A 26,663-nucleotide genomic window follows, 5' to 3' on the forward strand; every position below is an offset into this window, starting at 1 on the left:
ACACCCCCCCACCCAACCACTATGAGGACTTGCATAGCTGTTAGGAGACAGAGCCAAATCTTTTTTAAAACATATTAATTAATTTATTTTAATATTAGAGTTACACACAGAGAGAAGGAGAGGCAGAGAGAGAAACAGACAGGTCTTCCATCCGCTAGTTCACTCCCCAGTTGGCTGCAACAGCTGTAGCTGGAGCTGTGCACATCTGAAGCCAGGAGCCAGAAGCTTCCTCCAGGTTTCCCACACAGGTGTAGCAGCCCAAGCACTTGAGCCATCTTCTACTGCTTTCCCAGGCCATAGCAGAGAGCTGGATAGGAAGTGATGCAGGCAGGACTCAAACCATATGGGATACCAGCACTGCAGGCAGCAGCTTTACCCACTATGCCACATGGCTGGCCCAGAGCCAAATCTGCATGGTCCTGCTACTGCCTGCCCCCCCCCCCCCCAGCCACCTCAAGCATCTCACCTCCTATCTCCAGAGAGCCAGCCTTCAATTCTCCATTCATGCATCCCTCAGACTAAAACCTCCCTGACCCTACCCTCCAGACTGCTGCGGGACCCCCTCTCATGATCACCATTGTATTTAGTTGTTTTTTTTTTTTTTTTTTTTTTTTTTTTTTTTTTTGACAGGCAGAGTGGACAGTGAGAGAGAGAGAGACAGAAAGGTCTTCCTTTTGCTGTTGGTTCACCCACCAATGGCCACCGCAGCCAGCCCATTGCGCTGAACTGAAGCCAGGAGCCAGGTACTTCTCCTGGTCTCCCATGGGGTGCAGGGCCCAAGGACTTGGGCCATCCTCCACTGCCTTCCCGGGCCACAGCAGAGAGCTGGCCTGGAAGAGGGGCAACCGGGACAGAATCTGGCGCCCCGATTGTGTGCCCAGTGTGCCGGCGCTGCAAGGCGGAGGATTAGCCTAGTGAGCTGCGGCGCCGGCTACCATAGTATTTAGTTTTGAGAATGACTGATCAGCACCCTGCCTTCCACTGCACTGCAGGGAAATGGAGACTGCTGGGTCTGGTTTACTTAGCTGGGCCTAGTTTACTCTGTCGGCAGCTCCACAGCTGTGTCCAGTGAATGAATCTGCATGACCTGCCGTGCTCAGACCTGCACCACAAACACAAAGCCCATGAGAACCAAAGCAAAGAGACCCTCAAAATGATGGCCAGAGTTCACGCAGGTATTTGCAGCTGCAGCCTCATTTTCTTGGTTTCATGAACCAACGCATGGTATTTTCCAAGACTGAAACAAGTGTTTTCAGAATTATCCATTCAGTTTTCCAAGAGGACTGTCCCACTCGCTCAGCACCTGTGCCTCTGTGGAGCCACCACTCCCACGGGAAGGTCTGTCTCATCAAACAGCACTCAGGTTCCAGAGCTGTGTTCTCAGGGCAAACAGAATTCTGGTTGCCACCTTCTAGCTTAAAAACCCTTTGCATTCTTAAATATATGTATCAGTCTCTTTTCAAGGTGCAGTACCTCCCATTCTAATGTTTCTTATGCATCCTCCCAGCCCTTGGCCATGTGGATGGGTTCCAGCCATTGATGAAGCCTCCACATGGACCCCTCCCCTTGTCCCCTGGGGGGTGGGGATGCAGGGCTTTGTGCTGAGATGAGCACCCTTGGCTCCCTCGGGACTCTCGGATCATCAGTCCTGCTGCAAGGCGCTCTGCGCCTGCCCTGCTCCGCCCCAGATGGAAACTGCACTCTGCCAGGTGTGCCCAGTGAAGTCCCACCCAGCCTCACTGCTGCTGCTGTTCTGGAGTCGGGAGACCTGTCTGGGTGCCTCACAGCCTCACAGAGCGTGGACACACGAGTCCTGGCTTGCCAGGAATCCCTGCTGTCACAGCTGCCGTGGTGAGGCATGGACACCCCACGTCAGGGCAACCCTGCAGGTGTTCACCTTTCATCTGGCAGAGTCCTGACAACAACCAGGGAAACAGGCACTTTTTCCTGTGGTTAACGGATTAGACACGGAGGTTCCAAGTGGATAACGTGTTTGCTCCAGGTCGGCTAACAAGCCAACAGATGACTAAGGTGTTGTTCAAACTCCACACCCTTGCTGCCGACTCCCCTTCGCCTCTCACACGCAGGTCTCATGCACACCACACAAACGACTTTAGCCATACACCCTCAGCTGCCTGCTTGGTCCAGGGATACAGCCCCCGACTACACAAATGTAACTGCTCTGAAATAAAACAAAATGCCCTTGGAGTCCTGGGATGTGTGCCACATTCCAGGCTTGAGGCCAACACACAATTTTTGCCTGGTCAGCAACGTGTTTCCAGGTTAGTGAGTTCTACTCTAAACATAAGGCGTTAATGCTCCACAAACTGTCAACGCCTACCTCCAGCTCCTGATCCCACCTTCCTGCTAATGCAAACCCTGGGACACAGCGGCAGTGACTCAAGTTACTGGACTGCTGTCACCCATGTGGGAGACCTGGATTGGGTCCCTGGCTTGAGCCTTGGCCCAGACCCAGCTGTTGTGGGCATTTAGGGAGTGACCCAGCAGATAGGAACACATGCACTCTCTCTCTCTCAAATAAATAAAATTTGTCAAAAATAAGATGAAACACACATGAAATGCAAAGTGTTTCCTGGCCATCCCTCGGTGTCTCATGGCAGAAATTAAGAGAGACTACACCGGCTGGGCTCAACTCCCACTCCACCCCTTCTTCCCCAAATGAGCTTCCTGTGCTTCCTTTTCTTCATCAGTGAAAAAAGGTCCAGTAATGCCTACCTCACAGACTTCATTAAGTAGTTAAATGAGAGGACACACAAACTATGGCGCATAGTGCCTGGTGCATAGTGAATTGTAATAAATGGGAGTGATCATTATTTTAAAAGCATTGGCCACATTTCATTGAAATCACCTGTCAAAAATCTATCTCCTTCTTCTTAGCTCCTTAAGGATGGGACCAGATTTCACTTAGTGTCTTTGCTATATGATACACACAATTATGCATAAAATGTGTACAGGTTAGAGAACAATAAAGAAATCTCTGTAAACTACAACCCAAGAGATCATCACGGGCTGCCTTCCTGTAGCTATTTGTGATTCTCTACAAACCCTTGGACCCCTTCTAGAAGAAATCATTATCCTAACTTTAGTGCTGATTAACTTTGCCTATTTTTCCATTTTACCACCTTTATAAGGAATCCTAGACTATAATCTAAAACCAATATAGCTTATTGCTTATAAACAGCATTGTTAGCATTGCTATGTGGTTTTTAACTTTCCATACCAGAATAGCATTGTGTATGTTATTGTATGAGTTGCTTCTTTTAAAAAAAGTTATTTATTTATGAGAGGGAGAGAGGGAGAGAGAGAGAAAGAGAGAGAGAAAGAGAGAGAGAGAGATCTTCCTCTGTTGGTTCACTCCCCAAATGGTCAGGGCTGTGCCAGGCTGAAGACAGGAGCCAGGAGCTTCTTCTGGGTATCTCACAAGGTTACCGAGGGCCCAGACACTTGAGCCATCTTCTGCTGCTTTTCCTAGGCTATTAGCAGGGAGCTGGATCAGAAGTGGAGCAGCCAGGATACGATCTGACACCCATATGGAATGCTGGTACACCAGGGGGTGGCTTTACCTGCTATGCCACACTACCAGCCCCAACTTGCTTCTCTCATTCAGCATCATGTTTAGGAATTTCATCCATGTTGCTTCATTTACTTGTGGGTCTTTCATTTATGAATATTGTTGTACAATAATACACTACAATGCCTGCATCCACAGTATGGTTGAAGGACATGTGAGTGTCAGTGGAGCAAGGTTGCAAGTACAGTGCCATATCAGCATTCTTACATGTAGATACCCCTATGGACACATGCGAGACCATGTCTAGTGTGCTTGCCCTAGAAGTGTACTTATCCTGTGTACTTTTCTATATGAAACAAAATCGTTATTCAAAATTGTCCCAATTTACATTCTCTGTTTCCATTCACACCAATAGGAGGAGAGATTCCACATCTGCATATCCTCACCAATACAAATATGGTCAAAAATATGTGGTGTGATTATATATCATGGGCACCTTTTTTCATCTTTAAAAAATTTTTTTATTAATATAGGGAGAACAGATTTCATGTGTTTCATAGGTACAATTCTAAGAAGATAACCATACTTCCCTCGCTCCCTCCCTCAATCTTACTCCTTCCTTCCTTTTCTTTAATTTTTGTAAAAACATAATTTCAATCCATTATATGGTTATAGACTTAATACATCACTAACCATGATAGTCAGTGAGTACAAACTAGGAAGAGTACAGTTCAGTACAGATACAGAGAGAGACACATACACAAAAGATGAGAACTCCCATCTACTAGTTCAGTCTCCAAATTCTGGCAAATGCTAGCATCAGCTAGATCAAGCTGAAGCTGGAAGCCTGGAATCCCAGGTCTCCCAAGTGGATGGCAGGACCCCAGTCACCTGAGCTGTCACCACAGCCTCCCAGGTCTATATCAGCTGGAAGCTAGAATCAGGAAATGGAGAGGTATCAAACTCAGGTAGTTCTTGGAGATGTGATTTTTTTTTAAAGATTTATTTATTTATTTGAAAGAGTTACAAGGAGAGAAGGAAAGACACAGAGAGAGAGAGAGAGAGAGAGAGAGAGAGAGGTCTTCCAACCGCTGGTTCACTCCCCAGATGGCCACAATGGCTGGAGCTGAGCCTATCTGATGCCAGGAGCCAGGAGCATCTTCTGGGTCTTCCATGCGGGTGCAGGGGCCCAAGGACTTGGACCATCTTCCACTGCTTTCCCAGGCCATAGCAGAGAGCTGAATCAGAAGAAGAGCAGCAGGGACTAGAACCAGTACTCTTATGAGATGCTAGCATTGCAGGTGGTGGCTTTACCTGCTACGCCACAGCACCGGCCCCAATGGTGGCATCTTAACCAGTGTCTTAACTACTAGATCAAACATTCACCCCTCTACAATTCTTAGGAATAACTTGGATGGTATAGTTTCTGAGATAGTAAATTCTAAATATACTAGACTTAAAGTTCCTGCTTTTTTTTTTTTAAGGCTCTGTGGACAGAATCTATAAGACCCCAGGTGCTTAGCAAAGCTCCCTGGAAACCTACCACCAACCAGAGAGTGAAGAGTGCCATGTCCTCAGCAGAGCCAGAGACATGATGACAACCGGGAGTCCAAGTGTTGTCCGGGGTTATGTCTGGAAGGGACGTTGTTCACAGCTACCCTGTACTGAACACTCCATGTGTTGTTTCCACGGTGAGCTCTCTGGGTGGAAGGAATGGAAACTGAATCCCAGCTGTGCCTGTCAAACTTCCTACAGGAGGGAACGGTACCCATTTCACACGAACATGTTCAAGTCTGGGAGACATCCCTTCTTTTACATATTTATTCATTGTATTTGAAGGACAGAGAGAGACAGAGAAAAGGAGTGACAATAGCTAGGGCTGGGCCAGGCAGAAACTGGGAGCTGGGACTTCCATCCTGGTCTCTCAAGTGCACTGGCAGGGATCTAGATCAGAAGCTGAGCAGCCAGGACCAGCACTGTGATATGGGATGCACACTTTGCAAGCTGGGACTTAACTCCTGGTGCCACAAAGCCCACTCCCAGAAGATACGTATTTATTAAAAAAAAAAGCAGGAAAAAGTCAACTTTGGTTTATCACAACAACCTTTAAATTCATAGTGTAACTTGCAGCGTACAAATGCACGTGCTATGATAACTCAAAACAGAGTTATAAGATTAATTTGGAGCAAATGTTGAAGTTCATGGGTAATTTTTCATAGTTTTCCGTGAACTTCTTCTGGGCCCTGCATCTTTCCTTTTCCAGCGTGCAAAGACCTGCGTGTGCGAGGCAGTTGTGGCTGCCGGTGCAGTCTTTGTTCCTGGGCTCCCAAGGACTGTGCTTCCGCAGAAATACTCCAAGGTGTCCTCCTGGTCTTTCCACCGCCTCCCAGAGCACAAGCTCCTCCTGCCTACTCCTCCATCCCCACCTCTCCCCTTGCCCTGGGGCCTGCCGGGAGTTACATTGTCTGCAATTTCTTCTCTACCTCTGCAATCCCCTGGTGCTTAAGGTAGGATACCCTGTGGTCATAGGTGTTTTCTTGCCTACTTGGGTAGAGGCTGTTCTTGCTTGGTTCCTTGTGTCTTTCCGGTCTTGTGGGGGAGGATGGGACCTCCCAGGGCCTCTGAGTGGAGCTGGCTTTTTGGCCCTCTCTCCTGCCCTGGTATCCTCGGTGGAGGGAACATCTGCTCCCTAGATTCTCCTAGTCAACTCAGTTTCCTTTCTGGGGCCGATGGTCAGGATCTGAGTTCAGAACCATGGCTCCTGAGCCCAGCCATGGGTATGTCTATTCTCTCGGGATCGCAATGCTTGGGCCTCTGCATCCTTTGTTTAGAAATGAATAGATTTGGGGCCAGCACTGTGGTGCGGGCATCCCATATAGGTACCAGTTCAAGTCCTGGCTGCTCCTCCTCTGATCCAGCTCTCTGCTTATGATCTGGGAAAGGAGCCCAGGATGGCTCAAGTCCTTGGGCCCCTGCACCTGTGTGGGAGACCTGGAAGAGGCTCCCAGCTCCTGGCTTCGGATCAGCTCAGCTCCGGCTGTTGCAGCCATTTGGAAGATGGAAGACCTCTCTCTCTGTCTCTTCCTTTCTCTGTAACTCTACCTCATGAAATAGAAAACATTGAACCAGAAAGTTAATTTTCATACTGCTAGGTAATGTTTCGATGGCGATGATTTTAACAATTCTGGAAGTCTTCCAGTCTTGTATTTTTCCAGCGTGGAACCTAAAATGTCTCACCTATTGAAGGATATGTCAAAAAGTTTATGGAAAAATGGATTTAAATGTATGCACTAATTTTCTTGCCAAAAATGTAGGTGCAAAATAATTTTTGATAATATGTGGAAAATGCACATCATGAACAAACTATGCATATATTTCAAATTTTTAAAAACATTTAAATTGGCTGGCGCTGCGGCTCACTAGGCTAATCCTCTGCCTGCGCCGCTGGCACCCTGGGTTCTAGTCCCAGTCGGGGCACTGGATTCTGTCCCAGTTGCTCCTCTTCCAGTCCAGCTCTCTGCTGTGGCCCGGGAAGGCAGTGGAGGATGGCCCAAGTGCTTGGGCCCTGCACCTGCATGGGAGACCAGGCGGAAGCACCTGGCTCCAGGCTTCGGATCAGCGCAGCGCGCCAGCCGTAGCGGCCATTTGGGGGGTGAACCAATGGAAAGAAGTCCTTTCTCTCTGTCTCTCTGTCTCTCTCTCACTGTCTAACTCTGCCTGTCCAAAAACAAAAACAAAAACAAAAACAAAACATTTAAATTGATTTATTTGAGTGACTGAGAGAAATAGACACACAGAAAGAGCTCCAATCTGCTGGTTCATTCCCTCAAATGCGCACAACGACTGGGTCTGAGCTAGGGATAGAAGCCAGGAGCCTGTAACTCAATCAGTGTATTCCATGTGGGTGTCATGAACCCATTTACTTGGGCCATCACTTGCTGCCTGCCAGGGTGTGTATTAACACTGGAATTAGACACCAGAGCTGGGGATCAAACCCAAGGACTTCGCTATGGGACAGGGACATCTTATCTGCTAGATCAAACACTCACTCCTCAAATTTTTACCCAAATAAACTCATGCTTTCTATTCCATTTTCCCCTGGACTTTTTCAAGTACCGTAGTACATTCTCTTGTAATAGTCCAATATTTCTTGATCTATAGGTTGGATCAAAATGTTACACTTGGTGCTAACATACATTGCAAGGATGTTGCAGTTTTAAGTTCCTCAAAGTTGACATGGTTACAAAACCAAGAAGAACTATTATTGAGAAAGATTTTACACTTTTCATTCCTGAAGTAATTTTTTTCCCCAATTTTTCTATAGAATAGGTGCCACCTAGTGGCCAGAACAAGAAAGTCATTAAATAAGGCCCCAAAGCCAGGTGCTTAACCAACCAGGGCCTGAAGGGTCAAGAGCCTGCAGCCGGCGACCCCGCGGCCCCAGAGGGGGGACGCCCGGGCAGCCATGGGGCAGGCGCCGCCAGAGGACTGGAGAGGGCGTCCTCCCTGTGGTCGGGGCGGGGACCAGCGCGTCCGCTCGGCCTCTGCGGGCCAGCCGCGGGCCATCTTCTCGCCAGGTCACTGCCCGGGCCTTCCCGAAGGAAGGTGGGCCCTGCCCGGGCTGGCTGTGTTCGAGCCCGGGCCCACGGGGATGCGCGGCCCGGAACGCCGACGCCTGGCCCCACGCGGGCCACCGAGCTCCACGTGCCGCGGCGCGGTCTGAGGCAGGGCGGTTGGGCCGGGCGGACTCCAGGGACCACACGCACCGAGAGGCCGCGGCGGTTCCGAGAACCCTGAGGTGCGGGTGCCTGCGAAGAGCCCGTCACGCCCGAGTCGCGAGCCCTTAACGCGCGGGCCCGCAGAAGGCGGGCGCTCCGAGGCGGGTCGGCGCGACAGCACCATGAAGTACCCGGGCGTGGAGCTGATTTTCGACCACGTGGGGCACTTCGGCAGGTAGGCCTCCGGGGGGGCAGCCAGGCGGGTGTGGGCGCCGCTGGACAGCGCCGCTTTGCGTTGCAGTGCAGTTCCTGCGCCGCGCTCGGGATCCGACGACACCTCCACTCCCTCTCCTTCCCCAGCGATGCCCCGACCCGCACCCGCCCGGCCGGCCCCCCGCGGCGGGACCTTCCCGAAGCCAGCAGAGCCCAGAGGCACAGGCGAGCGGGCCCCTCGGCGCGCAGTCTGCAGGAGCCGGAGCCTGGACCTCCATGGCCAGGGCTTTGGGTAGAGCATCGCCTGCCCCTTCTGAACCGCCCCCCCGACCGTTGGTGCCATTGGTTGCTCTTTATGAAAACCTGGTGACTTCTGGGTGCTTTTGCAGTTCTTGACTTGACGCCTGACGTGGGTGAGCAAGGGAGGTGTTCGGATCCCTGTTCCAGTGGTTAGGAAACCGAGGCTGGTGGGTTCAGGACGCAGAGCTACTGCGGTGTGGAACCCAAAGGGAACCCAAGTGGATTCCCTGTGCACACCTGCTTTCAGTTGCTAACCTGATTAGGGGAAAACACGTATTGGCAGCACAGATTCCTGTCTTGTCCTCTGCCGGGCCTTGTGGGTAGGTGATAGGTTGAGGTTGGAGGGGAAGGCGGCTCTCGCGTGGAGGTGATTCTCCGTGTGGGGACAGGAAGTGTGGAGCAGAGCGCCGAGGGGGAGGCCACAGGCGCTGGTGCTGGGTGCGCTCAGTCGTCGCTGTGGCCCTGCGAGGTCGGCTGTGTGTCCCGTTTCGCAGATGAGAAGTCAGGGCTTCTCTGTCGAGGGCACAGATCCAGTCGCAGCCAGGCATTGTCAGAGCCGGTGGCTGTCCATTGGCTTGTGGGTTCTCCCATCCTGCTCTGCTGAGCACAGGGAACAAACAAGGCTGGGCCAGGCCCTGTCTGCACTGTCTCACTATGTGCTTTGGAAACAGAAGAGCTCAGGGGTTCAAGATGAGCCATGAGGCTGGATGTCTGAGCTCCTGTCTTGGCTCTGCCCCTGTTAGCTAAATGGTCATGAGCATTTTATTTACTGTAAACGAGGGGTGATGATAGTACACAGGAGTTTACAGTATGGTAGTAGAAACGTTTATTATGAGAACGCCACACACAGTCACCTACCTCACAGCTCTGGGGAGATGGTACTAATACCACACCTTGGAGACTAGCTTTGGTAGTTGTACTATTAATGTAATTTTATTAGTGGGATTGGTTTCGGGACCTCCTTGGACACTGGGATCTGTGAGTGCTCAAGTTGATCTAAAATGGCGAGTTTGCCTGTAAGCTGCCCATGCACTTTAATCGGGACTGGATTAATCATTATGCCTGAGACAGTGTCAGTGCCGTGCTGCTAGGTGTCCTGCGGTGGTGCTTAGGGAATAATGACAAGACAAAAAGTCTGCACATACTCAGTCCAGACACAATTTGGGAGGGGGTATATTTTCGATCTTTGAATGCACAGATATAGAACTCATAAGCATGGATGTCTGTGTGTGTGTGTGTGTGTGTGTGAGAGAGAGAGAGAGAGAGAGAGAGAGAGAGAGAGAGAGATTGCTCACATTGCTATAGAAGCCACGTGTCCCATGATCAATGGTTTGCAAGGTTGAGAGCCAGGAGTGCCAGTGGTGTGGTCCAGTCCAAAGACCAGGGGCTGAGAACAGGCGGGCTCATGGTACAAACCTGACGTAGGAGTGCTGGTGCCTGGGAAGATGATGTCTTAGCTTCAGCAGGGCGAGCAGGTTTGCCCTTCCTCAGTCTTTTTGTTCTGTTGTGGCTCTCAGGGATGGGCTGATGCCCACTCCCACGGGAGAGGATGATCTGCCCTACTCAGTCTGCTGATTGAAGCGCTGAGCTTCTGGCCTCCCTTAACCTGCTCACATGGACACATAAATTTAGCCATCATTGTACGGCTTCATGTATTTATGTTATACTTTTGGGGACTGTGTGGGTAATACTATGCTATTTACATTGTTGCTCAAATTAGTTTGGCTTTGGCATTTGGGGGCTGTTGGAGGCTGGCTCCTGTGTCCTTTGCCACACTTTCATCCTTTTGTTTTTCGGACACTTCCTTACTTTCTGCTACTATTAGATTCGGCAGTCTTCTCTTACATTCTCCCTGTCCTCTTAAAATGAGCCATTTTCTTCTGGCTCCTTTTGGTGGAGATTGGTACTTAGAAACCAAGTTATGGGCAAGGGTTGTGCTTTTTACTGTTGGGATGTCACTGCCTCTCAGTCCTGACAGTAGATGCAGCTATGTGGTTCATGCATGTACCGGAAGTTACAAACATATTTATGATTATTTCTGTGTTTGCCCATCTGTTTATATATGCTAGGGCAAACACATGGGGACCCTTGGTATTTGCTTATGTTCTTTTTTTTAGCCTATAATACAGGTAGAATAACCAGCTTTTCTTCTCTTTGCAGGTTCCAGGTGTTCATCTATTTTATATGTGCCTTCCAGAACATGTCTTGTGGTATCCATTACATGGGTTCCATGATTTTGGTAGTTGCTCCCGAGCATGCCTGCAAGCCCCCAGGCAACGTGAGTAAGTTTGTTGTCCACAATACCTCTGTCGCGAAGCTGGAGGATGTGTGGGCCCTGATGTCCCCGGACCATAAAGAGCACATCACAGCAGAGCTGCAGAACGGTGAGGTCTGGGACCTCTCCCGGTGCGGTAGAGTGCGCAGGGACAGCCCATTACATGCAGCAAACAGCGGCAGTGAGCCTCACTTTCCTTGCTCGGACGGCTACGTATATGACCAAAGGCAATGGAAAAGCACCGTGGTGACCAAATGGAATCTGATCTGTGACCAGAAATTGTTTGCAAAGCTGATCCAGCCCATTTTTATGTTTGGAGTCCTGCTGGGGGCGATCATCTTTGGCTACTTTTCTGACAAGTAAGATGAAATATTTGGGATTCTTCCATTAGTGTGTAGGGGTCATTTTCCTATCCAGTTTACTTAGCAGGCAGGAAGTGACATCCAGAACTCAGTCATTTCTGTGCCTCCCATAAATACCTACCTATTTGTTGACCCAATACTTAGGGCGGGCCCTGAAAATAGTCTGCCTGGGTTCAAATCCTGGTTCTGCCACTTATTAGCTGTGGAAATCCCCTAACTTGTCTGTGTTTCAGGCTCTTTAGTTAGAAGCTGGTAATGGAAGTAGTATCATCACTGTAAGTGTCGCTTAGGAAGAAATTGTCCTGTGCCTGTAACTATTCAGTAGATACTGCTTTTGACTCTGAATTCTTTTTTCCCCTTAAATAGACTGCCTGTTTAAGAGGGGTGACCTGGTCCTAAGCAGTCATTACGAAATTGTGGATTTAATCTGCCACCTGTCTTGTGCTTCTAAAACAACACCACACACTGGGCGATGTACAAACACTAGAAATTCCTTTCTCCAAGTTCTGGAGGCTGAGCAGTCCAAGATCAAGGTTGCAGAAGGAGTGGAGGCTGCTGAGGGCTGCTCTCTGTTCCAAGGTGGTGTCTTGTTTTTGTGTCCCTGGGAGGGGGGTGCCTGCAGCGTCCTCCTGTGGGAGTTGGGGTGGAAGGCGGCAGAGCAGTCTCTGCAACCCTGAGCCCTTTCACAAGGGTGCTAATTCCACCCTTGACTTCATGGCCCCCGAAGACCTCACCTCTCAAGACTTGCACTGGGGATTCCATTTCAGCAGTAAGTTGGTGAGAACACCATCAGCGAAACAGACCAGGGGCAGGTGTTGCGGTGCAGTGGAGTAAGCCACCATGTGGGACTCCTGCATCCCATATCGGAGTGTGTGGGATTGAATCCCAACACCACTTCAGAGAAATGTAAATCAAAACCGCAATGAGGTTTTACCTTATCTCTGTTAGAATCGCTATCATCCAAAAGTCAAAAAACAATAAATGCTGGCAATGATGTGGGGACACTCACACACCCTTCCACCATACTGTAGATGTATGAGTCGTCGTGTATTCTTGCAGTAGAATGTGTGCCCGTGAAAATAATGAGCTGCAGGACAACATGGGTGAATTTCCTAAACATGATGTTGAGTGAAAGCAGCAGGTGGGGCCTGGCATTGTGGCAGAGCAGGTAAAGTCATTGCCTGTGACGACAGCATCCCATATGGTTGGCAATTCCTGTCCCGCCTGCTCCACTTCCAATACAGTTCCCTGCTAATGGCCCAGGATAGTAGTGGAAAATGGCCCAAGTGTTTGGGCCCCTGCTACCCATGTGGAAGATCTGGAAGAAGCTCTTGGCTCCTGGCTTCGGCCTGGCTGTTGCCGTCACTGGGGGAGTGAACCAGTAGATGGAAGGTAGTGGTCTCTCTCTCTTTTTTGCTTCCTTTCTCTGTAACTCTGCCTTTCAAATAAATAAATAAATAAATCTTTTAAAAGAGTAGTGAATCATAGAGTAACACAATTCTGTTCTGGTGTTGAAAGTTTAAAATCATATAGCAGAGCTAACTTAATGTTTATAAGCAATAAGGTATATTACTTATCTTTTGTAGTCTAGGATTGCTTATAAAAGTGGTAAAATGGGGGAAAAAAAGCAAGTAATTGATTATCGCTAAAGTTAGGATAATGATTCCTTCTAGAATGGGGTCAAGGGTTTGTAATGACAAAGGGAGCTGCAAATACCAGCAAGGAGGTGGCGCGCGGTGATCTCTTGGGCTGTGATTTACAGAGGTTTATTTATTGTTCTCTAACCTGTACACATTTTATGCATAATTGTGTGTATGCTATAGTATTTTATTTTATAAATAAAATCTGGCCCCATTCTTAAGCTAAGATGGAGGATATAGATTTTTGAACAGGTAATTTCAATGAAATGTGGCCAATGCTTTTAAAATAATGATCACTCCCATTTATTCACAATTCACTATGCACCAGGCACTATGTGCCATAGTTTGTGTGTCCTCTCATTTAACTACTTAATGAAGTCTGTGAGGTAGGCATTACTGGGCCTTTTTGTACTGATGAAGAAAAGGAAGCATAGGAAGCTCACTTGGGGAGGAAGGGGTGGAGTGGGAGTTGAGCCCAGCCGGTGTAGTCTCTCTTTAATTTCTGCCATGAGACACCGAGGGATGGCCAGGAAACATTTTGCATTTGATCTGAGTTTCATCTTATTTTTGACAAATTTTATTTATTTGAGAGAGAGAGAGTGCATGTGTTCCTATCTGCTGGGTCACTCCCTAAATGCCCACAACAGCTGGGTCTGGGCCAAGGCTCAAGCCGGGGACCCAATCCAGGTCTCCCACATGGGTGACAGCATTCCAGTAACTTGAGTCACTGCCGCTGTGTCCCAGGGTTTGCATTAGCAGGAAGGTGGGATCAGGAGCTGGAGGTGGGCGTTGACCCCAGGGACACTGATAGAGGACACGGATGTCTACCCCTAGGCCCCACGCCTGTGCGCTAACCTGGCTGCAAAGGCTCATTAGAAGCTGTCAGCTGGAGAAGCCTTCACAAGGGGAGGGAGCAGCTCTTTGTGCTGTGAGAGAACTTGGCACGAGCAGGGAACTGTGGGAAGTCAGTGCAGCAGGAGAGTAGGATGGAAGGAGGAACTGGCTGGAGGCTGCTTTCTTCCTAGGGAGTGTGGGAGCCGTGTGGGTGTGAGCTTAGGAAGATGAGTGTGAAGAATGTAAGAAATGGTGAAGGACTGAATAAGAGGTTGAAAAGCGGGGTGCGGCTGGAGACATTTGGGAGGCATTTCCAAACTAATGGAACCGGGTGATGGACATGCGGAGGGAGGGCGTCTGCAGGGGGACTGTGTTAACACTTGGGAGCCTGCATGCCAGTTGCTGTTGTGATCCAATTCAGGAAATACTAGGGAGAGAGCATCTTTAGAACAGAGAAGCGTATTTGAATATTTTCAGTTTGTACTGTCCTTGGATTCAGGACAAAAAAGAGAAAATATATTCCAAATTAATCCCAGCAACACAGCAGCAATGAAAAATGGCAGCTCTGTAAGACATTGAAGTGGGGAGGAACAGCTAAGGCCAGAAGGTGAGTGGGGCGTTAGTGACCCAGCCTGGGGAACTGCAGCAGGAACTGGCTCCTGATGAGCCTTTAAAATTCAGCTTCCTGCACAGGCATCTGCCTGCTGGTTGTGATATCACGTTCCACTTTGAAGTATGTGGGTTCAGTAGCCACGGTCAGCTTCCGATTCCCTCTTCCTGGTGATGCAGACCCTGGGGGATGGTGCTGATCACTCAGTTATTGGACTCTTGCCTGCACTGAGTCCCCCGCTTGGCTCTGGGAGCCAGATGCCATGAGCAGGGTGGCGTGTGCCGTGGAGGATGCTGGGAGAGGCCAGCATCAAGGCAGCCATGAGCAGAACCAGGAGAAGGTGACGTTCTGCAAGCGTAGGGCAGCTTGAGAGCCCCTTGGTGACTGCAGAGCGATCTTAGAAGAGTTGCTTGCACCCGGCTGAGGCAGTGAGCCGGGAGGGAGGAAGTGGATGTTCCCTTTGATTGGTCTGTCATGGGAGGAAACGCAGGGCAGCCAGAGGAGCCACGGGGTCAAGAGAAGGTTCTTTTCTCTGGTGGGGGAAGACTTCAACTGAAAGGAAGGAATCAGAGCGGAGGGAAAGAAAAAGCGTTGGGTAGATCCAGACCACAGAGAACACACAGAGAGGCACGATCCAAGGTGAAGGTCACAAAAGGGCGTTTGCAGAGGAAGAGGCTGGGGTCTGCAGAGAGGTGGAGGGGAAGAGAAGGCTGAACGCAGCAGAGCAGGGAGCTGTCTCTGTCGGTCTCTGTTCTTGGCACGAGAAGGCGCTCACTGGCCAAGAGTGAAGCCGCCATGGCAGGGAGACGATCGTGAGTGACAGGGAGAAATCACTTTAGATGGCCCAGATGAGGTGGGGAACAGCCACCGGGACAGGCAACAATCCCTACCCGCGTATGTGGGTGTGAAGAAGATGCGTTTCCTCCGCTTGCACGTGCTCTGCTCCACAAGTACCTCTGTTGTTGGGCTCCAGTCTGTTCTTTTTGCCTTCAAACTAATCAGAGATGAACAGCATGGAGAAAAATATTTGTAAGTCACACATCTGGTGAGAGTCTACCATCCAGAATATGTAAACAACTCCTAAAACTCAATGTTAAGAAAACCAAATAGACTAATATAAAAGTGGACAAAGGACAGGGACAGATATTTCACTAAAGAATAAATAGAAATGCGTAATACACACGTGAAATTATGCCCAGTATCCTTAGTTATCAGAAAAACGGAAGTCAGATCCACAGTGAGAGACCTCTTCACAGCCCAAGAGGATGGTCATGTCAACAAGGCAGACGCCGAGGTGGGTGCTGTGGTGCAGCAGGTTAAGCAGCCACTAGGGACACCTGTATCCCATATCAGAGTGCTTAGGACTGAGTCCTGCTCCTGCTTCCAGTCCAGCTTCCTGCCAATGCTCCTGGGAGGCAGGAGGAAATGGCTCAAGTACTTGAGTTCTTGCCACCCATGTGAGAGGCCTAGATAGAGTTTCTAGCTCCTGCCCTCAGCCTGGTTTGGCCCTGGCTGTTGAAGACAACTGGGGAGTGAACCAGCATATGGAAGACATCAGTTCTCTGTGTCTCTCCTCTCTCTCTCTCTCTCTCTTTCTCTCTCTCCCTCTGCCTTTCAGATGAATGAATAAATCTGTAAGAAGTCAGCCACACATTGTTTGATTCCATTTGAATACACTGTGCAGAACAGGCACATCTGTAGAGACAAAGTAGGTTGATGGTTAACGGGGACTGGAGGGAGCAGAGAACAGGGAGTGATGGCCCCAGGTTCAGCATTCCTTTTCCGGTGATGACTGTGTCCTGCAATTAGAGTGAAGATGGTTGCCCGATTTTCTGATACTCGAAAAGCCACCAAATTGAATACCTCAAAAGCTGGGATCTTGTATCCAATAATATGATCGATCCAATATCATTGAATAATATGACAGTTTTCTAAATCTGTCAGGATTATTGTTTGTATTTAGACAAAGAAATGCCTCTCTCAGTGATGAAAATGTAGAGCAAGTATGCACCTGATATAGGAGCAGAAGGTAGCTCCCCGGGGTTTAGAAGGACGTAGCAGAGCTGTGGGAACCTTGGTGGACAGAGAGCCAGCCTGGCGGGGAAGACGACCCAGCGGGTCAGAGCGCCCATGCCCTGGAGGGAAAGGATGCCGTCTCCCTGCTGTGCCCTGCATCCCAGCCAACCGATGAGGGTGACCCGGGTGGTCACGTCTGTGTACCAGCAGCTTAGCTCAGAGCCTCTCCAGGAAAGGCTGGTCTCTGAAAGAAGTTGTGTCCACTCATGATTTGCCCAAAAGCAGTGAATGAGTAACAGCAGTCGTATGCACTGGCTATTAAAAATGTCGGCAACATTTCCCCTCTCAGGAACAAGAACTACCGTGGCAACAGTTTCAAGCAAACCTTCTCCTGTGCTGTGTGATTCTTGTTTTTCAGGAAGGGAAGACAAGTGGTCTTGTGGTTCACAAGCACCGGCATCTTTCTGTTTGGAATCCTGTCCACATTTACCTTTGACTACTACATCTTCATGATTGCACGCTTTTTTCTGGCCATGGTGAGTTCTGCCTTTCCCTCTGCGATTGTGCTGCGGTATTTCCAAAGCTTGTTAGAATCTAGTGAGGGCGATCGAGGACAAGTCTTTGCTCACGGCGCAGCAGAAGTCAGTTTGTGGAGATTTAACGCCTTATGTTTAGAGAAGAACTCACTAACCTGGAAACACGTTGCTGACCAGGCAAAAACTGTGTGTTGGCCTCAAGCCTGGAATGTGACACACATCCCAGGAAGGACTCCAGGGCATTTTTTTTTTTTTTTAAATTTCAGAGCAATTACATTGGTGTAGTTGGGGGCTGTATCCCTGAACCAAGCAGACAGCTGAGGTGTATGGCTACAGTCTTTTTTTTTTTTTTTTTTTTTTTACAGGCAGAGTTAGAGAGAGAGACAGAGAGAAAGGTCTTCCTTCCATTGGTTCACCCCCCAAATGGCCACTACAGCTGGCGTTGCACTGATCCGAAGCCAGGAGCCAGGTGCCTCTTTCTGGTCTCCCATGTGGGTGCAGGGCCCAAGCACTTGGGCCATCCTCCACTGCCTTCCCGGGCCACAGCAGAGAGCTGGACTGGAAGAGGAGCAACCGGGACAGAATCCATCGCCCCAAGTGGGACTAGAACCCGGGGTGCCGGTGCTGCAGGTGGAGGATTAGACTAGTGAGCCACGGCGCCAGTTGGTTAAAGTCTTTTGTGAGGTGTGTGTGAGACCTCTGCCTGAGAGGAGCAGGGGAGTCGGCAGTAAGGGTGTGGAGTTTGAACAACACCTTAGTCATCTGTTGGCTTGTTAGCCGACCTGGAGCAAACACGTTATCCACTTGGAGCCTCCATGTCTAATCCGTTAACCACAGAAAAAAGTGCCTGTTTCCCTGGTTGTTGTCAGGACTCTGCCAGATGAAAGGTGAACACCTGCAGGGTTGCCCTGGCTTAGGGTGTCTGTGCCTCACCACGGCAGCTGTGACAGCAGGGATTCCTGGCAAGCCAGGACTCGTGTGTCCACGCTCTGTGAGGCTGTGAGGCATGCAGACAGGTCTCCCGACTCCAGAGCAGCAGCAGCAGTGAGGCTGGGTGGGACTTCACTGGGCACACCTGGCAGAGTGCAGTTTCCATCTGGGGCGGAGCAGGGCAGGCCCAGAGCGCCTTGCAGCAGGACTGATGATCCGAGAGTCCCGAGGGAGCCAAGGGTGCTCATCTCAGCACAAAGCCCTGCATCCCCACCCCCCAGGGGACAAGGGGAGGGGTCCATGTGGAGGCTTCACCAATGGCTGGAACCCATCCACATAGCCAAGGGCTGGGAGGATGCATAAGAAACCTTAGAATGGGAGCTACTGCACCTTGAAAAGAGACTGATAACATATATTTAAGAATGCAAAGGGTTTTTAAGCTAGAAGGTGGCAACCAGAAGTTCTGTTTGCCCTGAGAACACACCTCTGGAACCTGAGTGCTGTTTGATGAGACAGACCTTCTCGTGGGAGTGGTGGCTCCACAGAGGCACAGGTGCTGAGGGAGTGGGACAGTCCTCTTGGAAAACTGAATGGATAATTCTGAAAACACTTGTTTCAGTCTTGCAAAATACCATGCGTTGGTTCATGAAACCAAGAAAATGAGGCTGCACCTGCAAATACACCCGTGAACTCTGGCCGTCATTTTGAGGGTCTCTTTGCTTTGGTTCTCATGGGCTTTGTGTTTGTGGTGCAGGTCTGAGCACGGCAGGTCATGCAGATTCATTCACTGGACACAGCTGTGGAGCTGCCGACAGAGTAAACTAGGCCCAGCCAAGTAAACCAGACCCAGCAGTCTCCATTTCCCTGCAGTGCAGTGGAAGGCAGGGTGCTGATCAGCCATTCTCAAAACTAAATACAATGGTGATGATGAGAGGGGGTCCCGCTGCAGTCTGGAGGGTAGGGTCAGGGACGTGTTAGTCTGAGGGATGTGTGAGAACAGGACATTCCAGCAGTGGTAGCAGCAGGTGAGAATGCCCTGAGAGGAGAATTGAAGGCTGGAGAATAGACAGGGGTGAGGTTCTTGAGGAGGCTGGGGTGGGGTGGGGGGGATGGTGTGAGGCAGGCAGTAGCAGGACCTTGCAGGATGGTAAAGATTTGGCTCTGGGCCAGCCATGTGGCATAGTAGGTAAAGCTGCTGCCTGCAGTGCTGGTATCCCATATGGGTGCTGGTTCAAGTCCTGGCTGCTCCACTTCCGATCCAGCTCTCTGCTATGGCCTGGGAAAGCAGTAGAAGATGGCCCAAGTCCTTGGGCCCCTGCACCCAAGTGGGAGACCTGGAGGAAGCTTCTGGCTCCTGGCTTCAGATCAGCGCTGTTCCAGCTCTGGCTGTTGTGGCCAACTGGGGACTGAACCAACAGATGGAAGACCTCTCTGACTCTTCTCTCTCTGTGAAACTCTGACTTTCAAATAAATAAATAAATCTTAAAAAAAAAAAAAAAGATTTGGCTCTTTCTCCTACAGGCTATGCAAGGCCTCGAAGGGGTTCGGGAGGAGGGTTGGGTGTGCAGTACTCATTCTGGCTGCTGTGTGGAGTTGGAGTCGGAAGCAGATGTGAGCAATAGAGCGTTATCCATGGAGGTGATGCATGTAAGTGGATTGCAGGAGCCTCTGGAATTGCTCAGGCAGTTGTGTACAGATTGTCTGAATCCGATGACAGCGGCAGCCAGCAGGAAGTGGGTTGCATTCGGGAGAAATAAGGAGAGTTGAACAACTTGACAGGGACTAATGTTACAGCTCCGTTTCACCAGGCAATTTGTAGGAGTGGAAGGTTTTCACACTCTCGCTTGTGTGCTCTAATAGCCGCTAATGCTTGCCAAGGGCCTTCTTGGGTGGAGGGCTCCTGTCGGTCGGGGTTCAATGTCATTCCTAGGCTGCCATGTTTCTTTTAAACCATATTTCCAGTAGATGGGCCCTGAATAATTTTAGAGGTAAGTGACAGGCATATTTGGGGAAAGAGCTATGCAGGGATTGTTCTCTCGTGTGAACAGGATCTAGCTTGTGCTTGAGTAGGCTCATGCACAAGGATCAAGCTTGTGCGTGTGGCCTGTCCGTTTTCCTTGCTGTGTTGAGATTGGTGTGTAAGGGGAGGGGAGAGCTGCAATGAGTATGCTGGCTTGTGATAGGGCAATGATGAAGCTGGATTGTGAGAATGATGATAGACCTCGACTAATTCTCCAATGAAGTGTCTGTTTTGTAGGCTGAGGTAGTTAAGTTTGCTAGAGCTCATGCTGCTTTAGGGGTAACGCTGCTGTGGGTCACGGGCCGGTGCTGCAGTTTGGCTGTGAATTGGCTCGTTGTTTTGAGTTTGCGAGGCAGAATAAATCTGATGACGTTAGCCCATGGGTGATTATTGGAGTCATAGCTCCTCTAAATTGCCCTGGTGTTTGAATGAAAAAATCTTCAATTCCCAGAGCTCAGTGGCTGTTGTCACAAAGATATGAATCTGACCACCAGTCCAGCAGCCCATGTCCAGCACCTCCCCGCCTGCTGCTGGAGTCAGTCCTCGGCCGTGGAGGGAGTGTCCCTCTGTCCAGCATCATGGTGATTCTCCCATGCAAGGTGGAATTGGAGATCTTACACAGGAGGGGGACTACAACATCTCCTTAAAGTAGTGAGTCCTGCCTGCCTGAAGCCTCCCCAGAGCCCTCCACCTCGTGGGCTCTGGCAGAGGTGGACCAGTGAACTTTTCAACGAAATTAACGTCAGTGGGGCTGGTGCCTGGCAGATAAAGCCACAGCCTGGGACTCCGGCATCCCATGTGGGACCGGATGGTGTCCTGGCTGCTCCACCTCTGATCCAGCTCCCTGCTAATGGCCTGAGAAAGCAGCAGAACATGACCCAAGAGCTTGGGCCCCTGCCCCCACGTAGAAGACTTGGATGAAACTCCTGGCTCCTGGCTTCAGCCTGGCCCTGTCCTGGCCATTGTGACCATCTGGGGAAGGATCCAGCAGATGGAAGATCTTTCTCTCTATCTCTCCTCTCTATAACTCTGCCATTCAAATAAATAAATAAATCTTTTTAACATTAACAGCGTGAGGACAGTGATGTGATGAAGCTTCAAAGGAGAGCGATGAGTGTCAGAGGATGAAGAAAGGCCCCGGGGAGATGAGTGGTGCTCCAGATTAACTTTATAAAATTAACTTTATGATTTATCTTATGAAAGGCAAATATGAAATATTTTTGTAGGACACATTCCAATACTTCACATCCCCTCCCGCAAAGTTCATCATTTGATTCATTCTTTGTTCCAAGAATCACATTATTATAAACCAAATTTTTTTAAAGATAAGCAAATTTTCAAAACAAAGTTCTTTCCTAGCTTTTTTTTTTTTTTTTTCCCCTCTGGTAAAACACATGTAACATAAAACGTGCCATTGCCGTCTGTAGGGGCAGTCAATGATACTGAGTGCATTGGTGTTGTATAACCCTGGACCCCCAAGCATCTCCAGAACTCCTTTTATCTTGCAAAGCTGAACGTGTGTCCACTAACAGTAACTCCCCTCTCACCCCTCTCACCCCTCCCCGCGTGCCTCCAGCCCTGGCAGCCCCCTTCTGCTTCGTAACTCTGAGTCCGACTACCCTACGAACCTAGTTTAAGTTGAATCCTACAGTATTTGTCTTTTTGTGACTGATTTCACTGAGCCTGCTGTTCGCAAGGCTCCTGCAAAATGCGCTTCCTTCTCAAGGCTGAGCGAGACCCCGTTGTTTGCAGTTACCACCTTTTCCTCCTGTGTTCATCCGCCGGCTCACTCTGGGTTCCTGATGTGTTGTGGCTGTTGGGAAGAACACGGCGGTGCACGCTCCTCTGGGAGACCTCGCTGTCAGTTCTCTGGGGTGTACCCAGAAGTGGAATCACTGCGTCGTGTGGTAACCCTCTTTGTCAATTTTTTGAGGGCTTGTCATCTCGTTTTCCACAGAGGTTGCCCCGTTGTGCACCCCGGCAGCAGTGCACAGGGTTCCAGTCTCTCTCCGTCCTTACCAGCAGTCCTCACTGCTGCGGTTCTGAACAGCAGCCATCCTCCTGGCTAGGAGGTGACAGCTCACCGCGGCTCTGATTTGCATTTCCCTAGGTTAATGATGCTGCACATCTGTGTTTTGTGCTTATTGGCTGGTTGTGTGTCTTATTTAGGGAAATCAAGTCCATTGCCCATTTTTGAATTGGTTTGCTTAGGTTTTTTTTTGTTGTTATTGAATTGTGGTAGTTTCTGTAGGATCCCTGACCAAAAATATGATTTACAAATATTTTCTGGAGGTTGTCTTTTCCCTCAAATTTTGATGCACAGAAGTTTTAATTTTCATGAAGTCCTCTGAGTCATTTTTAAAAAATTTCTGCCTCCACAAAGCAAGTTTTAATCAAATCTGTTTTTCTTTTTTTCCTTATAGTTACTATACATTTTTGGCCTCCATTTATTTTTATTTCTTTAAGTTTCCTGTAGGTTATATATGGTGGGGGTCTTTTTTTTTTTTTAATATAAACAGCCACTTTAAGTCTTTTGGCTGAGGAATGTAATACATTTGTTTTCAAGGTTAGTATTGATAGATGAGAAGTAACACCTGTCATTTTGATGATTGCTTACTGATTATCCCTGCTCTGTTGGTGAATTTGATAGTGTCATGTGTTTGCGTGTTTATTTCTGATGTAGGGCTCCCTTCAGAATTCCTTGTAAGGCTTGTTTTGTGTTAGTGTGTGTTCTCTTGGCTTTTGCTTATCCAGGAAATACCTTATTTCTCCTTCACTTCTAAAGGATAGCTTTATCATCTATAATGTTTATGGTTGGAAGGTTTTTTGCTTTTAAGACCTTGAATATATCATCCTACTACATTCTGCCCTGTAAGGTTTCTCTGAAAAGTCTGATGTTAGTGTACCAGGTTTTCATTTATATATAACATGATGCTTTTCTGTTACAGTCTTTAGGCATCTCTCCTTATCCTTAACTTTTGACAATTTGGATACAAGATGCCTTAGAGAAAATATTTTTGTGAGTGAGTCGGCTTCGGGTCCTTTGAGCTTCTTGTATCTGGATGTCTATATTTCTTTCAAGACTTGGGAAGTAGAGAGTCACCCTGTGAGGCCGGACCATTGGGGAGAGTAGGGCGATGGAGTTCTTCCACAAGAAGCACCGGGGACAGGCTTTGGTGAACATGTCCATCTATATTCACAACCATGTACACATTTAAAGGGCAGGCAGAAGTGCCGTAACTAATTCAGGGAACACTAACTCTATAGGACAGAACTGACACTGGCGCCAAAATGCCTCTCCAATCAGCTTGAAGGTCATGTAGCTAGTGTAGCTTTCCAGGTGGGCCTGGGCCACACCTGGGAGCAGTTTACCTGATTGGCAGAAGGCGGGACTTGGGGGAAGTGTCCCCAGGGCTCCCGCCACCTGCCAGCAGCCAGGCTTCAGGGTCCCTCCCAGGAGGCGTGGCGCACCATGCACTCTCAACCTCCTGCAAGGGCAAGGCAGGCAGCCTCACGGGGTCACCCACAGGGAAGCCTTCAACTCTTACTGCATTTAGTAGGTTCTCAGTGCTTTTTCTTTTTCTTCTTCAGGAATCCCTGTGATATGAATATTTGGTTTCTTCTTTTTTTTTTTTTTTTTTTTTTTTTTTGACAGGCAGAGTGGACAGTGAGAGAGACCGAGAGAAAGGTCTTCCTTTTGCCATTGGTTCAGCCTCCAATGGCTGCCATGGCTGGCGCTCTGTGGCCGGCGTATCACGCTGATCCAAAGCCAGGAGCCAGGTACTCATCCTGGTCTCCCATGGGGTGCAGGGCCCAAGCACTTGGGCCATCCTCCACTGCACTCCCTGGCCACAGCAGAGAGCTGGCCTGGAAGAGGGGCAACCAGGACAGAATCCGGCACCCCAACCGGGACTAGAACCCAGTGTGCCAGTGCCACAAAGCGGAGGATTAGCCTATTGAGCCACGGCGCCGGCCAATATTTGGTTTCTTAATGGTGTCCCAGATTTCATATAGATTTTATTTTTTTTTAATTAATTTATTTTTTTGACAGGCAGAGTGGACAGTGAGAGAGAGAGAAAGAGAGAAAGGTCTTCCTTTGCCTGTGGTTCACCCTCCATTGGCCGCCGCGGCTGGTGCGCTGCGGCCGGCGCACCGCGCTGATCTGATGGCAGGAGCCAGGTACTTATCCTGGTCTCCCATGGGGTGCAGGGTCCAAGCACTTGGGCCATCTTCCACTGCACTCCCTGGCCACAGCAGAGAGCTGGCCTGGAAGAGGGGCAACCAGGACAGAATCCGGCGCCCCGACAGGGACTAGAACCCGGTGTGCTGGTGCCGCAAGGTGGAGGATTAGCCTATTGAGCCATGGCACCGGCCAATATAGATTTTCTTCAGTCTTTTTAATTCTTTTCTTTTTGTCTGATTGGGGTATTTCAAAAATTTTGTGCTCTATATATCAGAAATTCTTTCCTTGACTTGATCTATTCTATTTTCCTTGATTTGATCTATTCTATTTTCCTTGACTTGATCTATTTCCTTGACTTGATCTATTCAGGTGAAGCTCTCAATCACATTTTTATTGATTGAAGTTTTCATCTCCAAAATTTCTGTTTTTTTTTTTTTTTTTTTTTTCTGAGTGAAGGGCTAAAACTTAAAATTACAAGCCTAAGCCAAAACTATGTGTTCCAGGTGCAGCCGTGCAGATAAGGAACCGAAACTACGTGACCTATGTCTTGACCTGCTACTTGTGTAAAACTAAATAAATGAACTCCCCTTGTGATAAACTCTCCTAGCAACAGCCAATTAACAGATAACAGAGAGATACCTAGAGTTCCTGGTGTCTTCTCAGGGCAGATAAGGTGATTGATAGCTACCTGAGACCCTGCAGTTCAGCACGTACACCCCATCAGTTTGGACCCTATGCTTCAGCCAATCAATTCAAAAGGCATCAACCCCAAAGCCATCCACCCACCTTTACTAGGTCCGTTCCCGCCATTGGATGCACTAATCAATTCTAGGAGATGTCCTTTGAATTTCCCACTGGATGAGATGATTTGCTAAATGGTACCATGATGTATAGAATGTCTCTGAAAACTCTATAAAAACCCTGACCCTCAACTCCTCGGGGCTGCTCTGTCCCTGTGCGTTCAGAGAGCCCCAGCATGCTGGTCTGAATAAACCCTTTGATGATTGCATGAGAGTGTCTCTTGGAGTCGTTCCTTCAGCGGCGGACACTGCTCAACCCCAACAGGAGATTTATGTATTTATTTGAAAGGCAGAATTAGAGAGAGAGGGAAAGAGGGAGAGAGAGAGGAATATATGGAGATCATCCACCCACTGGTTTACTACCCAAATGGCCATAATGGTTGGAACTGTCCCAGGTCAACACCAGGAGCCCAGAACTCCATCTGGGTTTCTCATTGAAGATACAGGGACCCAGACACTTGGGCCACTTTCTGCTGTTTTCCTAGGCACATTAGTAGGGAGCTGGATGGGAATTGGAGCAGCTGAGACTCAAACCATTGCCCATATGGGATATTAGCATTGCAGGAGACAGCTTAACCTGTTTTGCCACAACACTGACCCCTGTTTGATTCTTAATGATTTCTGTCACCTTAGTGGATTTTTCACTCATGTCACCCACTAATCTCCTCATTTCTATAAGCTTTAGTCTCTTGCATCATACTGAGTTTTCTTACAATCATTACTTTGGTTGTGTTTCTGGCATTTCATAGATTTTCATCAGATCAGGATCAAGTTCTGGAGAACTCTTATGCTCTTTGGGAGGTGTCATGCTACCTTGCCTCTTCACATTTCCTATGTCCTTACAGAGACGTCTGCACATCTGGTGTAATAATAGTCCCTTCTTTATGGAGTCAGTTGTAATGAAAAAGAGCTTATGGTTTAGGTGGAATTCAAGGTGTCCCCTGGCTTGTTGCTTTGACATTGGTTCTAGGTGAGCCAAGAAGTGTAACCGCTGAGTGATTTCTTTTGAAAGACTTTAATCAATGTCAGCTGTGTCTATAGGTGATGCTGTGGTCCAGTCTTCAGCAGTTTGTAGGGGCAGAATGTGAATGTGGGCTGCCTAAAGTGTGTCCCTTCAGTCCCCAAAGTGTTTGATGTCAGTTACACTGGGGATTCTGACAGCCTGGGTCTCATTCCAGGTGCTGAGAGACACAAAGGGGGCCGTCTCCTTGTCCCACCAGCAAGCCTGAGTGATGCTGGGGCATCCATAGCTGTGGCTCTCAGATGTAGATCTGTGATGTAGATCGGCCCTTCCCCAGGTCCTGCTGGGAGAGTCCACCTGGTCTTGTGGCTTATAACACCAAAAGCCCTAGTCCCAAGATAGGGGGATATGAGCTTAACCCTGCTGCAGTCCTACAGCGTGACTACAAGGTATACAGGAGATTTTGCCCCAGCAGGTATGATTCTGGAGAGGTGGAATACCTGTAGGTAATTCCCTAGGTCCTACCAGTTAGATTCCAGTGGATTTGAGGAGATTAGTACTGATCCTTACAGTCCTGGTTTTACTGGATACAGTGGGGTCAGATTTCCCAGGGTGGGGATGGTGGTAACCACCTTCCTGCAGCAGAGTGATGCAGATACTTTTGAGTGAATGCAAATTACTCCAAAGATTGCATTGCCAACATCAGCAGACCTGGTTCTGCAAGGCAGAGATG

At 48.9% G+C, this 26,663-nt stretch overlaps 1 protein-coding gene across 13 annotated transcripts in view; it reads left to right on the forward strand.

Annotated features, from left to right (window-relative positions):
* The first annotated feature begins 7,901 nt into the window (after positions 1 to 7,901).
* Positions 7,902 to 26,663, forward strand: part of SLC22A16 (solute carrier family 22 member 16) — a 41,062-nt gene continuing 22,300 nt past the window's right edge. For 8 of the 13 annotated variants that reach the window (XR_016234556.1, XR_016234557.1, XM_002714913.6 and 5 more), the window contains exons 1-3: positions 7,902 to 8,485; positions 10,924 to 11,397; positions 16,919 to 17,036. Coding sequence is in view for 11 of the 13 variants with exons in the window: in XM_002714913.6 (XP_002714959.3) it covers positions 8,433 to 8,485; positions 10,924 to 11,397; positions 16,919 to 17,036 (645 nt within the window). In the remaining 2 variants the exon portion in view is untranslated. Of the gene's footprint in view, positions 8,486 to 10,136; positions 10,239 to 10,923; positions 11,398 to 16,918; positions 17,037 to 26,663 lie in introns of those variants that run through there. The other 5 variants (XM_089333808.1, XM_089333813.1, XM_008263369.5 and 2 more) reach the window with 5 other exon arrangements.

This window comes from Oryctolagus cuniculus, chromosome 5 (assembly GCF_051225735.1).
Source record: "Oryctolagus cuniculus isolate XC-2025 breed Fujian yellow rabbit chromosome 5, ASM5122573v1, whole genome shotgun sequence".
NCBI lineage: Eukaryota > Metazoa > Chordata > Mammalia > Lagomorpha > Leporidae > Oryctolagus > Oryctolagus cuniculus.